General features: G+C 39.5%; 1 protein-coding gene across 4 annotated transcripts in view; it reads right to left on the bottom strand.

Moving 5' to 3' along the window:
• HGF (hepatocyte growth factor) overlaps positions 1 to 3,887 on the bottom strand; it is a 58,220-nt gene extending 54,333 nt beyond the window's left edge. For all 4 annotated transcript variants that reach the window (XM_039723797.1, XM_039723798.1, XM_039723799.1 and 1 more), the window contains exon 1: positions 3,571 to 3,887. In XM_039723797.1, the coding sequence (XP_039579731.1) occupies positions 3,571 to 3,646 (76 nt within the window). In that variant the 5' untranslated portion in view covers positions 3,647 to 3,887. The remainder of the gene's footprint in view (positions 1 to 3,570) is intronic.
• Positions 3,888 to 12,369: the final 8,482 nt, after the last annotated feature.

Below are 12,369 nucleotides of genomic sequence, written 5' to 3'. Positions count from 1 at the left end.
TATTACATGTGAGAGCAAAACAAGCAGCCCCTGGCACTGAGCACCAAAAGGATTCCATTAAACAGAAGGAATACACTCTTCCAACTGGCACAGTATCATTTCACTTTGTTGACAGTATATAGTATAATGATTATCTACAGCTGGGATGGGAAAGTATAAATCACATTAATTTTTAAAAATATACTCAGCTATGCAGACCACAGAAATACACAACATTCAAAAATTGATTATGGCTATGGGATTTGATTTTTTTTTTCTTTAAGTGATAATATATATAGGAACTAAGAGCAACTCCCACATCTTCATTAGCAACTTCTTCAGATCATCCAAACTACAGAATGTGCTTTAAATAAATTTGAATAAACACACTTGGCTGACAGTCCTCTCACAGAAAAAAGTATCTTTAATTTAAATAAATCTTTAACATTCACTCTTTTGCAACATGCCAATCTACTTGTTGCTTTGATTAAAGTGTCATTTTTAGTTTCACTAGATGAACATTATTAAAGAGATTCTTCCCAAGAATACTGAATAATAAGAATATTTGATCAAGAAAGAAAACTCCTTGATAAAGTTATTAGCTACAGATTAATTTCTTTGTGCAAGTGACAGAGACTTACAGGATATTGATAATGACTAGGCAAGCAGTCTATAGGAACCATGCACATTTATCTTTCATCAATCAGTCTTATCTTTTATATATTAAACTCAGAAAGTGATAGCGTAGACAGCTTGCTGACATTTAAATTTCTTGTGTTTTCTTCACCCTCCTTTTTCTTTACCCCTTAATATAACCCAAATGTATTTGTCAGCAACTTCTGTTACACAGGATATTGTCTTTGCACAGAACTTTGGGCATGGGGTTACAAACCCAGAATATTTGTTCACAGAAGAAACAAAATTCAACATTATGTACATTTGAAATCAGATTTGACAGAACAGCACTAGAAGTATGGATGTGTATTAGAAAGATCTCATGTTTTCATTCTGTTTTGATCATTCAGCTTGTTTCTCATATCTGAAAATAATCTGATATTTTCATATCTGAAAATAATAATGTAGGCAAATCCTAATCTTTCTTAAAAGCATCCCAGTAAAAAGGATCCAACATCCCAAACAAAGACAACATATACGTTTACAAAGCAATCACTTACAGAAATTGTCCATACATTTGTATTTTCATAAAGAAGTAGCACAACTTTCCCTTGTCTACAGTGTAAATATACAGACACTCTTTTTGAAGATCATGTATTTTCAAAAACAGTGTAAGCAAAATGGCAGCGTGTGCTGAGAGTCATGTTCCTTGCCAATGAGGCAAATAACAGAATTAATTAATATTAGCAAAGGAGGGGGAGGGAAATTAAGAAAGGCAGAGTTGTCAACAGTGTGTGCTGAGAGTCATGTTCCTTGCCAATGAGGCAAACAACAGAATTAATTAATATTAGCGAAGGGGGGAGGAAAATTAAGAAAGGCAGAGTTGTCAGGAAACTGTCACCATGAGAGCTGGTTAGAAAACAAGTCCTACTCTGAAAAACTCTGAAGTTTTGGAAATCTAATTTTTCTCCTCATCAAGGTGAACCATTCACTCCTAAACTGGAGAGCTCATTGGTTAAGGCACAACCCTATCCATCAGCCCAGTACTGACATAGGCAGTACAGAAAATGTCTCTCAGTCTCCCTCCCAAAATATTAGGTAGATCCAACATTCATTGAAGTTGGTAAACTACAGACCAGCACTAAGAGCCTGCAGTTAGGGACAAAGACTTTCACTCAAGAAAAAAAGGACCCTGACTTACCAGGAGAGCAAAGCATGACCTAGCTTATTATGAGCCTGGCTATAGCCCAGTTGGCCCATGGAATAAAGAGTGTGTGTGTGAGTGTGTCTGCAGTGTTTATTTTGCTTTTTTGTTTCTAACTAGTTCACCAGTTGATGAGCTTCTGTCACAGGTGAGGGTCCTCAACAGCAGGTTACCACAAGCTATTGGCAATGTCTCCTGCTGCATATTTCTGTCATTTGATTTGAGGGAAACAAACCAAGGAAAGTTTCTCTTTAACAGGAATTATTTTTGTGAAAAGTTCTGATATATCAGCATTTTCCAGTAAAAGAAACCCAAAACATTTTCTTAGAAAATTCCTAACCAGCTCTAGTCATCACTTTTCAGAAAAGCTGCATGTCCAAAAAATGGAAATTCCAATGTACATGGAAAAGGAAGGAGTGCAGAAAAGTATAGTATCATAGTGTCTGCATCTCTGTGTCACCTGCTAAAGAATGCTTGTGAAAACAAGATCCTCAGTGAGCAGACTGAGCACAGAAGCCGTAATGAGATTGTTCAGCATCCTACAGAACCACACTCTTCCTTGCAGGGGGAAAACAACAGGTTTTACTGCATGTGATGCTGCCAGTCTGTTTTTGACTTGCCCACTCAGATCACAAAATATTCCACTTTGAAATTCCATTTCAGAATATTTATTTTTTTAACCAGAAAGCAGTTATGTCTTGGAAGCCTTCAGCATTCCTTGCCCTACTGAGCCTGATGCCCTCAGATACTGCCCCAGAACCCAGCTGACACCGTTCCCTGCCCTTGCTTTGCCTGCTCCTGGCAGATTCTTTCCCTGAATTGTGCCTGTCCTTTGTTTCTGTCTGTGCAAAGGTCTGACCCTAACAATGTTGCCGGAAGGAAGGAAAGGTTTGTAGAAACCTTTACAAACTTTTTTCCTTAAACGTCTTCCCAGAGGGCCAATAGAAAGCACAGAGTTGGCTCTTCAGATAACCAGTCCAGGGGGGACACTTCAGGAAAGAAATTCAGCTAAAGAGCATCCAGCACTTGATTACTTATTGTTTGTTCCTTGCCCCCCCCTCCATCTCCCGGATTTCAGCAGGAACATCTAATGAAATTACAAGTATTTCAGTCTGGAAATAGCACGTTCATGCTGTTGAACTTCAGCAAGGACATTCCCGTTCAGCAGTGCACTCTCCCGTGCCTTGGGTATTCCTTCTCAACTTCTGCTATTCAACATTTATTCTACCACTGGAAATTAAGGATACACGGTCGCGTCCTGACACCGGCCGGGAGCACCTCTGGTGCTGATGAGATTTTCTTTCCCCTCTCTCCCGGTTTCCAGCTCTGCCAGTCCTGAGCCCCGCGCCCCACTAACGCACGGTGCAGGCGCTGGGAGCGGCGGCCCCTCCGCAGCCCCCGGGACGGGACCCGCCTCCCGCCGGGCTGCGCCGCCGGAGCGCGGCCGGTCCCGACCGCCGCACGCTGCGCTGCGCTCGGCTCCGCGGGCTCTGCCAGCCCGCCCGGCCGCGCAGGGTGAGGCGCTGCCAGCCCCACCTGCGGGCTGCGACCTGCGGCTGGCAGCGACTGCGGGCAGCGACCTGCGCGCTGCGACCTGAGGGCTGCGAGCTGAGGGCAGCGACCTGAGGGCAGCGACCTGAGGGCAGCGACCTGAGGGCTGCGACCGGCGCGCCGCCTCAGCGCCCTCCCTGCCGCGGCGGAGCGGGGAGAGGGGACGTGCTGTGGGCTGAGAGGCGGACGGGGGTCGCTAGCAAAGCGATAGGAGAACTGACCTGCCGCGGGGATGGCGGTGGGCAGCAGCAGCAGCTGGTGGAGCAGCAAGGCTGGCAGGAGGTGGGTGGCCCGCATGGTGCTGGCGGCCCCCCCGGCGGCTGGCGGGGAGGAGAAGGGGAGATGGCTCCTCGGAGGGACCCCGTGCACCGCCGGTCACTCGAGGAGGCAGAGTGAGCCGAGCTTTTTATTGCGATGATCTAAGTTTGTTGTGTGATTAACTGGAAAGATCTGGGTCCCAACTCCCTCTTACGGTAAGAAACTGTTTAACAACATCCCCTCTCTGCCTCTTCTTCTCCTCCCCTCCTCAGGAGCTGCCTCCCTTCCCTCCCACCCCTCAACCAGCCCAGGGAGAGGGCTTCCCCCGCCTCATCCCTCCTCCCCCGCTCCCTCCTTCCCCCCCGCCTCTCTCTCCATCCCTCAGAAGCTCGGGAGGAGCAGCCGGGCCGGGCCAGGTCTCTCAGCTCTTGTCCCGGGGCTGGTGGCTCCTGCAGCATGGTTTGCTCACAGTCCCCATTGCCATCTCACCTGCAGCCAGAACAGACCTCTCCTGCCCTGCAGACATGTCCCTTCACAGCATCCCACTTTCTGCACCTGCCCCTTGGCCTCATCGCCAGGCAGCACCTCCATCCATTGCCATTTCACTGGGATTCTCCCAGCACATGGACAGTTTCACTGTAAGGAAACACCTTTCCTCTGACCTGCCCGTGGCTGCCCCCAGGCACCAGCCTGGCCTTTCCATCACCCTCTTTGGCCATCTGACAAGTGCCACTTCCTCAAAATTGTGGCAGCTCTGGGGAATTTAAAGGTCAAGTATCAGCTGCTGGCGTTGCTCCACGGAGACGATCTTCAGTCCAAAAGGATGCCTGACCTTCCTTCTGTTGCAGGCAAAGTCATTGTAATTTTTCTCTTGCACTTCATTTTAACCTCATGGAAGCAATGACATTGGGTTTTGTTTAAAGTCATGAGATCGGCCTTCGTGACACACAAGTGTTCAAAAATAAACACTTGAGGAAAAGTTTTGCTGTAATTTAAACTGTTCCTTTCTCCCATGCATCCACCTACCATCTATGGCAGGAGTGTGTGACAACAGTGGAAACTTTTTCCCTCCGTTTTCCATGAAAAACCAGAGACCCACATGTGGCCCCATGCTATGTGAGTCAGAAAAATGTGTCTCCTTCTCAGCCTTGACTCCTCTGCCCATATTGATGATTAGCACCTATGAGTAAAACAGACGTTCTTAAAAAAAAAATAGGTTGTTTCCCAATCCACAAATAACTTTTAATCAGGTATTTCCAACAGATATGAGTGGGACTTTTTACCCAGTTACGTTTGCCCAGTAGCAAAAGTTAAAGTTTCCATTTGGGAATTACTGCCTGACTAAATGAAAGCAAGGTGACAAAAGCAAAAGGTTGAGAGACAGTCTGTTAAGAAAATATTTTGAACATTTGGTATTACAGGAAAAACACATTTGTGTGAAAAAAAGTACTTTTTGTTTCAGAATGAGCATTATTTCTAGGGGTTTTAGTTGATTTTTTTTGCCGTCCTCGTTTTTCTCCTAAGAGTAAAAGTTAATTTTGAGGAATTTCTTGGAGAGGTACTACCTGAGAAACAGGGAGCATATATTCCACTGGCCAACAACCTTTGCATGGAATCCTTGTCCGCTGCAACTGATAAAACATGGATTTCTCAGGTTTTGTTTTCAGTTTTTCTCCCTGCCAAAGATAGACATAAGTGTAAACAAAAAGCAACAAAAATAATAATATCACTATTCTGAGCCCAAAATAGCCACATTCTGTTAACCAGATGTATTTGACTTGTTGTCCATGCATGTGTTGAGTGACATTTTTTGCAGAGGACAGAATCATGCACCATTAAAGTCAAGTAGAACTTTTTACCACTGACTTCTCTGAGGGGAATATTTGGCCTGTATTCAGATTCCTCCTAAATTCTAGGAAGATTGCAATTGTGTCTTTTGAGATCTGGAGTGCTCCTTAATGGAGGAAATATTCTGCTATATGGATTCCTATTATTAATACATAATCTTGTGGATTATTCATGATGTGTCTTAGTTCTGTAAGAGAGCTCAAATCCTGGTCTTAAACTTCCTTTAGCTGCAGATATTGTGCTGGGCAGGTGTAACTCCATAGTCCTGCTTCTCTATTTGTCCAGTTTTGGGGAGCTGCTTGAGGATGCCTCTGCCTTTTACACAGGCCATACACATATCTCCCCTCAGGGGAAGTCAGGACGCACGGACTAGAGGGCCAGGGACAGGAGGCACATTAGAAAGGGAAAGATGCTACAGATTGTATATTCAGATGTTCTTTCTATTTGTAGGCAGTCAAGACTAAGATTTGCATCTGGATCTGTGAAAGGAAAATGCTTTCTGGTGCCGCATCACAGACTGCAAAATGTAGCAGGAGCCTTTTTCTGCATCTTCATGCCCCGTGTATTTTGCAGTGGAAGCATGATATTTTATCAATTCAAAATGAATTTTCAGTGTGAAGGACAGTGGCAAAAATTTCATTTGCATTAAATAAATTTTAGAAAGAATTCTGTGTTCAGTTTCAGCCTGCACATAGAGTAACTAAAAATTAAAATACAATATTCAAAAGTAGTAGCTTTTATGCAAGAATATTATGTTTTCTGACCCTTTGAGGGCATGTTTTTGGACCTATAAATGTCTTTCTCTATTTCTGTTTTTGGGGCTTATCTGAGAGTGGGGATATTTGGGTTGTTGGGTTTTTTGATTATATTTTTTTTTCTAATTTTTTTTGGCAGCTCTGCAAACTTGCTCTGATAACCTGGCTTTCAAATCAGTGTAGCTCTGTTTTAGGAAAGTAACATAACATTTCTGTAGAAGTTATCAAAAAAGAAAAGAGTTACTTGCACACTTTACCAAAGATGTATTTGCTCTGGACTGCCTACATGAGTGAAAAATTTCTAAAAACTTTATTTTGGTTGGAAAAGTAAGCAGACATGACCAAACACATGGAAACTGCTATTTTTATATTCTCTTTTCTGACCATAACCACAGATGAATCTGTTTTTCAGATGTAACTTGCTGTTCAGAAATGCTAGATATTCACAGTTTGGGCAGGAGTCCTTACATGTATGCAAAATAATATTAAGTCACCATTAGGTTCAAAGAAAACTTTTCTAAATGAACCAGAAATTTTCATATGGAGCAACACTTTTGCTCAAAATATTTGCTTTTTACTTCTTGATTTATCTGGTATAGGTATCACTGTAGTGAAGTCCTCCCAGAGAATAAGCCAAATAAAATAAGTGGTGGCAGTAATTACTGTTAAACACAGAGTTAATCAATGAAAAATCTCAGGCTCCCTGAGTAGTTTAAACTGAGCAATTGTGCTTCACATTTCAAGAAGTATTAAGCTTTACTGTCTTTTTTTTAATAACTTGACCTTGAGATTAGAAGCAGAAAAGATTGTGGTATGGACCACAAGATTTGACACTGCTGGGAAAGACAGAGTTTAAGCAGAATTACTGCACATGACAGGTGTCAGTACTTGCTGAGGCACCTCAGCCAGAGCCTAAGCTCTGGTATTTTCCAAGATAATACCTATGCCTTCTTTGTGCAGAAAGAGAAAGGGAAATAAGGGCTGAAAGTGGGAGGAGAAGCAGGAAGAAGTGGATAACAAGATCCACACACGGGAATTAAAGTCTAGTTGAAAGCACAGGCTCAGAAACTTCACGGTCTACTATTCTAGATTCAGTCCAAAGGACTTTGCATGTCATCAGACCAAATGTTGCAGATCTGACCTGCCAGTCCCAGAGGGCAGATTCAGCACAGCAGCCAAGTGTGCAGAGCCCTGTGCAGTGGAGTGGGACAGCGTGGCACCTCACCTCATGGCTTGGTGCTGATTCCCCACCAGGGAAACTCAAGAATGAAGATGAGCTCCAGAGTGACCTGGCTGGGCTTGGTTCCACCCATTTTAATTCACATATGTTCATAATATTCAATCATACATAATTTACAATTCTTCCTGCACCCAGAGTCTCAGGTGTTTGGGTCTGGCTGCTAAACCCGAGGTAGGTAATCCAGCATTCATCCCTGCAGCCAGCATAAATCCTTCATGATTTTTCTGTGTGGGACATAAGGTAATTGCTTTTCTCATATTTGCTGTATGCTAACTAGGAGGAGTTCGGATGCATAACAGAAAAATTTTAAGTTCTAGTGTGAAGGCCATTTAAGTAATTTATGGAATGGTACCCAAGGGCAGCAATGACAATGCAGCCAATCAGAAATTACTATTTTTAATATTTGGGAAGAGGAAAAAAAAAAAGAAAGAAAAATGCAGTAATGCATACAGCACATTGTTATTAGTAGGACGTATCTGTTAAAATTTTATCTGATGAAGTTGAAATATTTCCATACCAAAATGTTTTATCTACATGGAGATGTGCATGCAAAATTATTATTTTACTTAAAATTTCCAGTAATATTCATTTGGAGTTTTGTGGGACGTGCTGCGCTGCGGTTATGTGGATTTTGAAACACCAAAAAATCCCTCACTCAGCTCAAAATAATTTGTTCCTGGTATATAATCAAAGTTTAGGTATATTGATGAAGAATGCTAAACTTTTGGTTTATATATTTTTTTTTCCCTCTGCTATTCATGTCTGTGCTGCCAAGAAAGTCTGCAAAGAATAAACATTACTGGTAGTACTGGTAAATAAATTCTCTTACTCAAGGCCTAATTTGAACTGCGAACCCCTCACAATAGGGTTTTTTGGTTTGTTTATTTTTTTGTTCGAGAATGCAAGAAAAAATGGACCTCTCTGTGACCTCGGTCTGCTAGAATTAAGTTGTGGTACTTGCTTTTGGAAAAAAAAATCCAGAAGCTGAATATGTATGATATGAAGCAACAGCCCTAGAAGCCCTTAATTTACATGCCATAGTTAAAGTTATTTCTCTGAGGATGTGATTTTTGGTTCAGAAACTCTTCATTGCTTTGTATATTTAGGTAAAGCACAAAGCTTGACCACAGTCAAGGAAATCTAGATGTGGTTTTGTACTTTTTTTTCTTTATTGTAGAAAAGCTTGAAAATATCCACCTAAAATATTTAACCACTAAGATAATCTCCAAGTCACATTTTCTTTAGAATCATCTGTCCTTTAAATCAATTTAATGATTTTAGTGTCCGAGGTAAGGTGTGTATGTATGTAATTTGGACAGCATTAAAGCTTCCTTTTATGTGTACAAACAATTCACCTCTCCTCCTGCATTTTTTGAAGTTAGTGAAAACCAAGAGTGTGCTTAAGTAAAACCACTGAACATCCCTGGCTGAATATTTTTTATCATTTACCTGGTTTAACCATAAAAGCTAGGATAGTTTGTCCAAGATCTTTTTATGTTAGATCCCAAACTGGAGAAAAATTTTTGCATTTCCTAGAGCATTTTCTATTTTCACTAATTGCTTTTATTTCAAAAGATAATAAAATTTTGATGGATTTCAAATCAGGACATAGTTTTTACCTTGAAATAAAAAAAAACCCCAAAAACATATATATATTAAAAAAAAAAAATAAAAAGTCCAAACAAACCACAATTATTCAGAGAAAATTTTGACAAAAGCAATGCAGACATGTTAATGCAGGCCCATGTATTGGTTTGTTCAACTTAAATGTGTGCTTTTAAATTGGGACAAGCTTCCAACAGGTTCTCTACCACATACATTTTATCCCTAGAGGAGGTAAAATGGTGGTAAAAAGCAAAGGCTCTTTATCTTCCAAGATGATACTTCTGTAAAAAAAGTTATTGTCAGATAAGCTGAGAAAACACTACCAAAACTCCTGCTGAGAGATCAGATAAAATAAAAAAGGTAACATACAGTGGTTTAATAAAAATGAGATATTGCTATAAAAATACTATTAATATATCTCCAACTGGTATAAATTTTAAGAAGTGTTCTCAATAAATTTAGAATACCAAAGAATAAAATTAAACTGGCCTTTGACTGTAGATTTTACACTATGGAATAAGTTCAGCAATTCAAAAGTCCAGAGACAAAAGCCTTAGCTCTTTGAATTCCAGAGACTGAAGACTTCCAGAACTTGCTGTCAAGAGTAAATTCTCTAGGATTTCATATCAAAGAGGAGAATTTCTACCTAGGGTGCTGTTAAAGATTTTGTAAAGAAGCCTTCATGGAGATTCATCAGTTTCCTAGCAGACATGAGGCCATATTAATAACAGCTCAGAAAAAAAACCACAAACAAAAAAGGGACTCAGGGTTCATGGCCATAAAATACTGATCTTTCCTGGTTTAAGGTTTGTAAGCCCAGAGACAAAAAGCTTGCCAAGATATCAGAAAAGATGTTATCAAAGGAGAAATCTCAGCTTGACTTTTAAAGAACAAGCTTTGGGTTCTTTATTGGGATCAAAGTCTCCTTGTTTGGGATATGAGCTTTGTAATGCAGCTACTGCAAAATAGTCAAGTAGGGAAAGAGGACATGTGGCTGCAGAATCAGGACACGAACTCTCAAAGAAGACTAGGGCAAACTTAAATTTCTCTGCTGTGTCATTTCTTTATATCTTAAAGAAAACCTTTTTGTCTGCCCAGTTTTCTCCTCTATGCTTTTACCAGAGGTATTGCAATTCTGATAGTGAAATGATGCTGATAACAATGTGATTGCTCTACATGTGCTGTGCCAATAAAACAAAATATTCACTTCTCTAGGCTACTTTTAGTATTCTATACCTCAGCACTATGCACAGTGTTTCCTACAAAGTACCCAATCCCCACATTTCATAGAGATAAACTGTTGGCCAAGCTTTTTTGTTATAGGTGAAATTTGAACAAGATTAGGATTCTGCACATTAAACAATGACAGAGTGCAGTCTTGCCTTAGCATATTATTCTGCTGAGGTTTTTGCTACCAATTTATGCAGCAGAGATAAGACTGAAGCAGAATTTGAATGTCTATGGGCTGAAGTTACAATTCTAAAGCTGAAGCTTTGCTGAACTTTGCTGTAGTTTTGATCCCATTCTTTACATGAAAAATTAAACTTACCAAATAAAAGGTTTTGAATTTGAAATACTACTGCTAAGCAAACTGGTAGGATGGTCTATTCCAATGTTTTTGTAATATTATTAAAAAGGATTTTCTTATTCATAAAATGAGATTGATGTATATAAACATAAGTAAAAAAAAAACCCAAAAAAATATTTGCAACAGTGGCATAGAAAAAACTATGGAAAAGTTGGGGTTTTTTTTCTCTGCTGAATACAGTTGTGCTGTGCCCTAAACTGAAACACATTATTTCTGACTTTGTGGTATTACTGGAAGTTTTTGAAGTCTTTCTTACAGCAGTCAAATACAGATTAATACTCACTGTATCTCTTAACTCCCCAGATCAGTAACACTGGGTTTTAGTTTAAGAATCTGCAGATTGGGTTGAGGGACAAGTCCAAATAGACAAGAAATTTTATCTGACAGTAATCAATGAAGGTTGTCTAGGGAAAAGTATAAAACCAGAACATGTTTTTAGAATGTTTTCCAACTTGCCAACATTTGATGGTCATCCAGCTTTCAGTGCTATGAAATTAATCATCTTCCCAGTGATTTATGACTTTTTTCTATCTCTGTGCAGAGATGTTTCCCATGTAAACAGCTAAGCAAAAATATTAGCTAAATCAGATAGGCAAGGGATTTTCAAATATACAGTTTTGTGAGTTTCTTTTTTCTTCTGGTAAAAAATAGCTTTTTTTTCATATACTATAGAAAAATGAATATTCAGAGGTGCAATATTATGACTTTTTCTTAAGAAGAAAAGCAAAACCAAACTAAACCAAACCCTAATAACCCTGCTGTCCTTAACTTGTTATTCATCTGAACCCTTGAATAAACAATTCATGTAAACCCTTGAATAAACAATTGTTAATGAGGAAGTAAAGACATCAATACAGAAAATATGTAGATTTACACATATCCATTTACCACATATCTGATTTTCAATTTTTTGCCATTCCTATATATTTCTTCATTTATTCCCAGGAGATAAACCAATGTGGTTTCAATTCATGTATTTAAGAGCAATGGCAAAACTCTATTTTTGCCTGAGATTATTTTATACACATGTCCTTCAGTTATGGAAATACTTCAGATAAACCACTGATAGTGTGCCTTGAGCACCCACAGGAAATACAGGGATATGTCACTCAGCCTGAGATGAACAACTTTTAAACTATTTTTCTTATAACTGCTCCAAGGGAAAAAAAAAATCTGGTATTTGTTTCCTAAGATTAAAATAGCCAACACACTATTGACATTTAATCTGTATTTTATGACAAGAATGTTTGATAAAGTCCTATTGTAAAGACTGAATGGGTATAGAAACCTGTCTCTGTATCTGGAAATAATTTTCCCATTTTTAACAGGAGGCATAGTTAACCAAAATGTTGAATGCTGTACATCATATTTTTAAATAACTTTGAGTGCTAATTACTGTGGTGAACTACTTATATGCCTCATTGACAGTAGATACTGACAGTGGATATGGAAATTTATATTTTTTCTCTTTCTTTCTTTCTTTCTTTCTTTCTTTCTTTCTTTCTTTCTTTCTTTCTTTCTTTCTTTCTTTCTTTCTTTCTTTCTTTCTTTCTTTCTTTCTTTCTTTTCTTTCTTTTTCTTTTCTTTCTTTCTTTTCTTTCTTTCTCCTTTTCTCTTTCACTTCTTCTTCATCTTCCTCTTCTCTCCCTTTTCCTTTTCTCTTTCTCCTTCACAATCTCCCTTTAACTTTCTCACTATCTTTGTTTCCCTTTCCTCCTCTTTTTCA

Source organism: Passer montanus, unplaced genomic scaffold, assembly GCF_014805655.1.
Source record: "Passer montanus isolate IOZ18808 unplaced genomic scaffold, ASM1480565v1 scaffold50, whole genome shotgun sequence".
Lineage (NCBI taxonomy): Eukaryota > Metazoa > Chordata > Aves > Passeriformes > Passeridae > Passer > Passer montanus.
The sequence above is the reverse complement of the archived record's forward strand: the minus strand, read 5'-3'. Positions and strand labels throughout refer to the sequence as shown.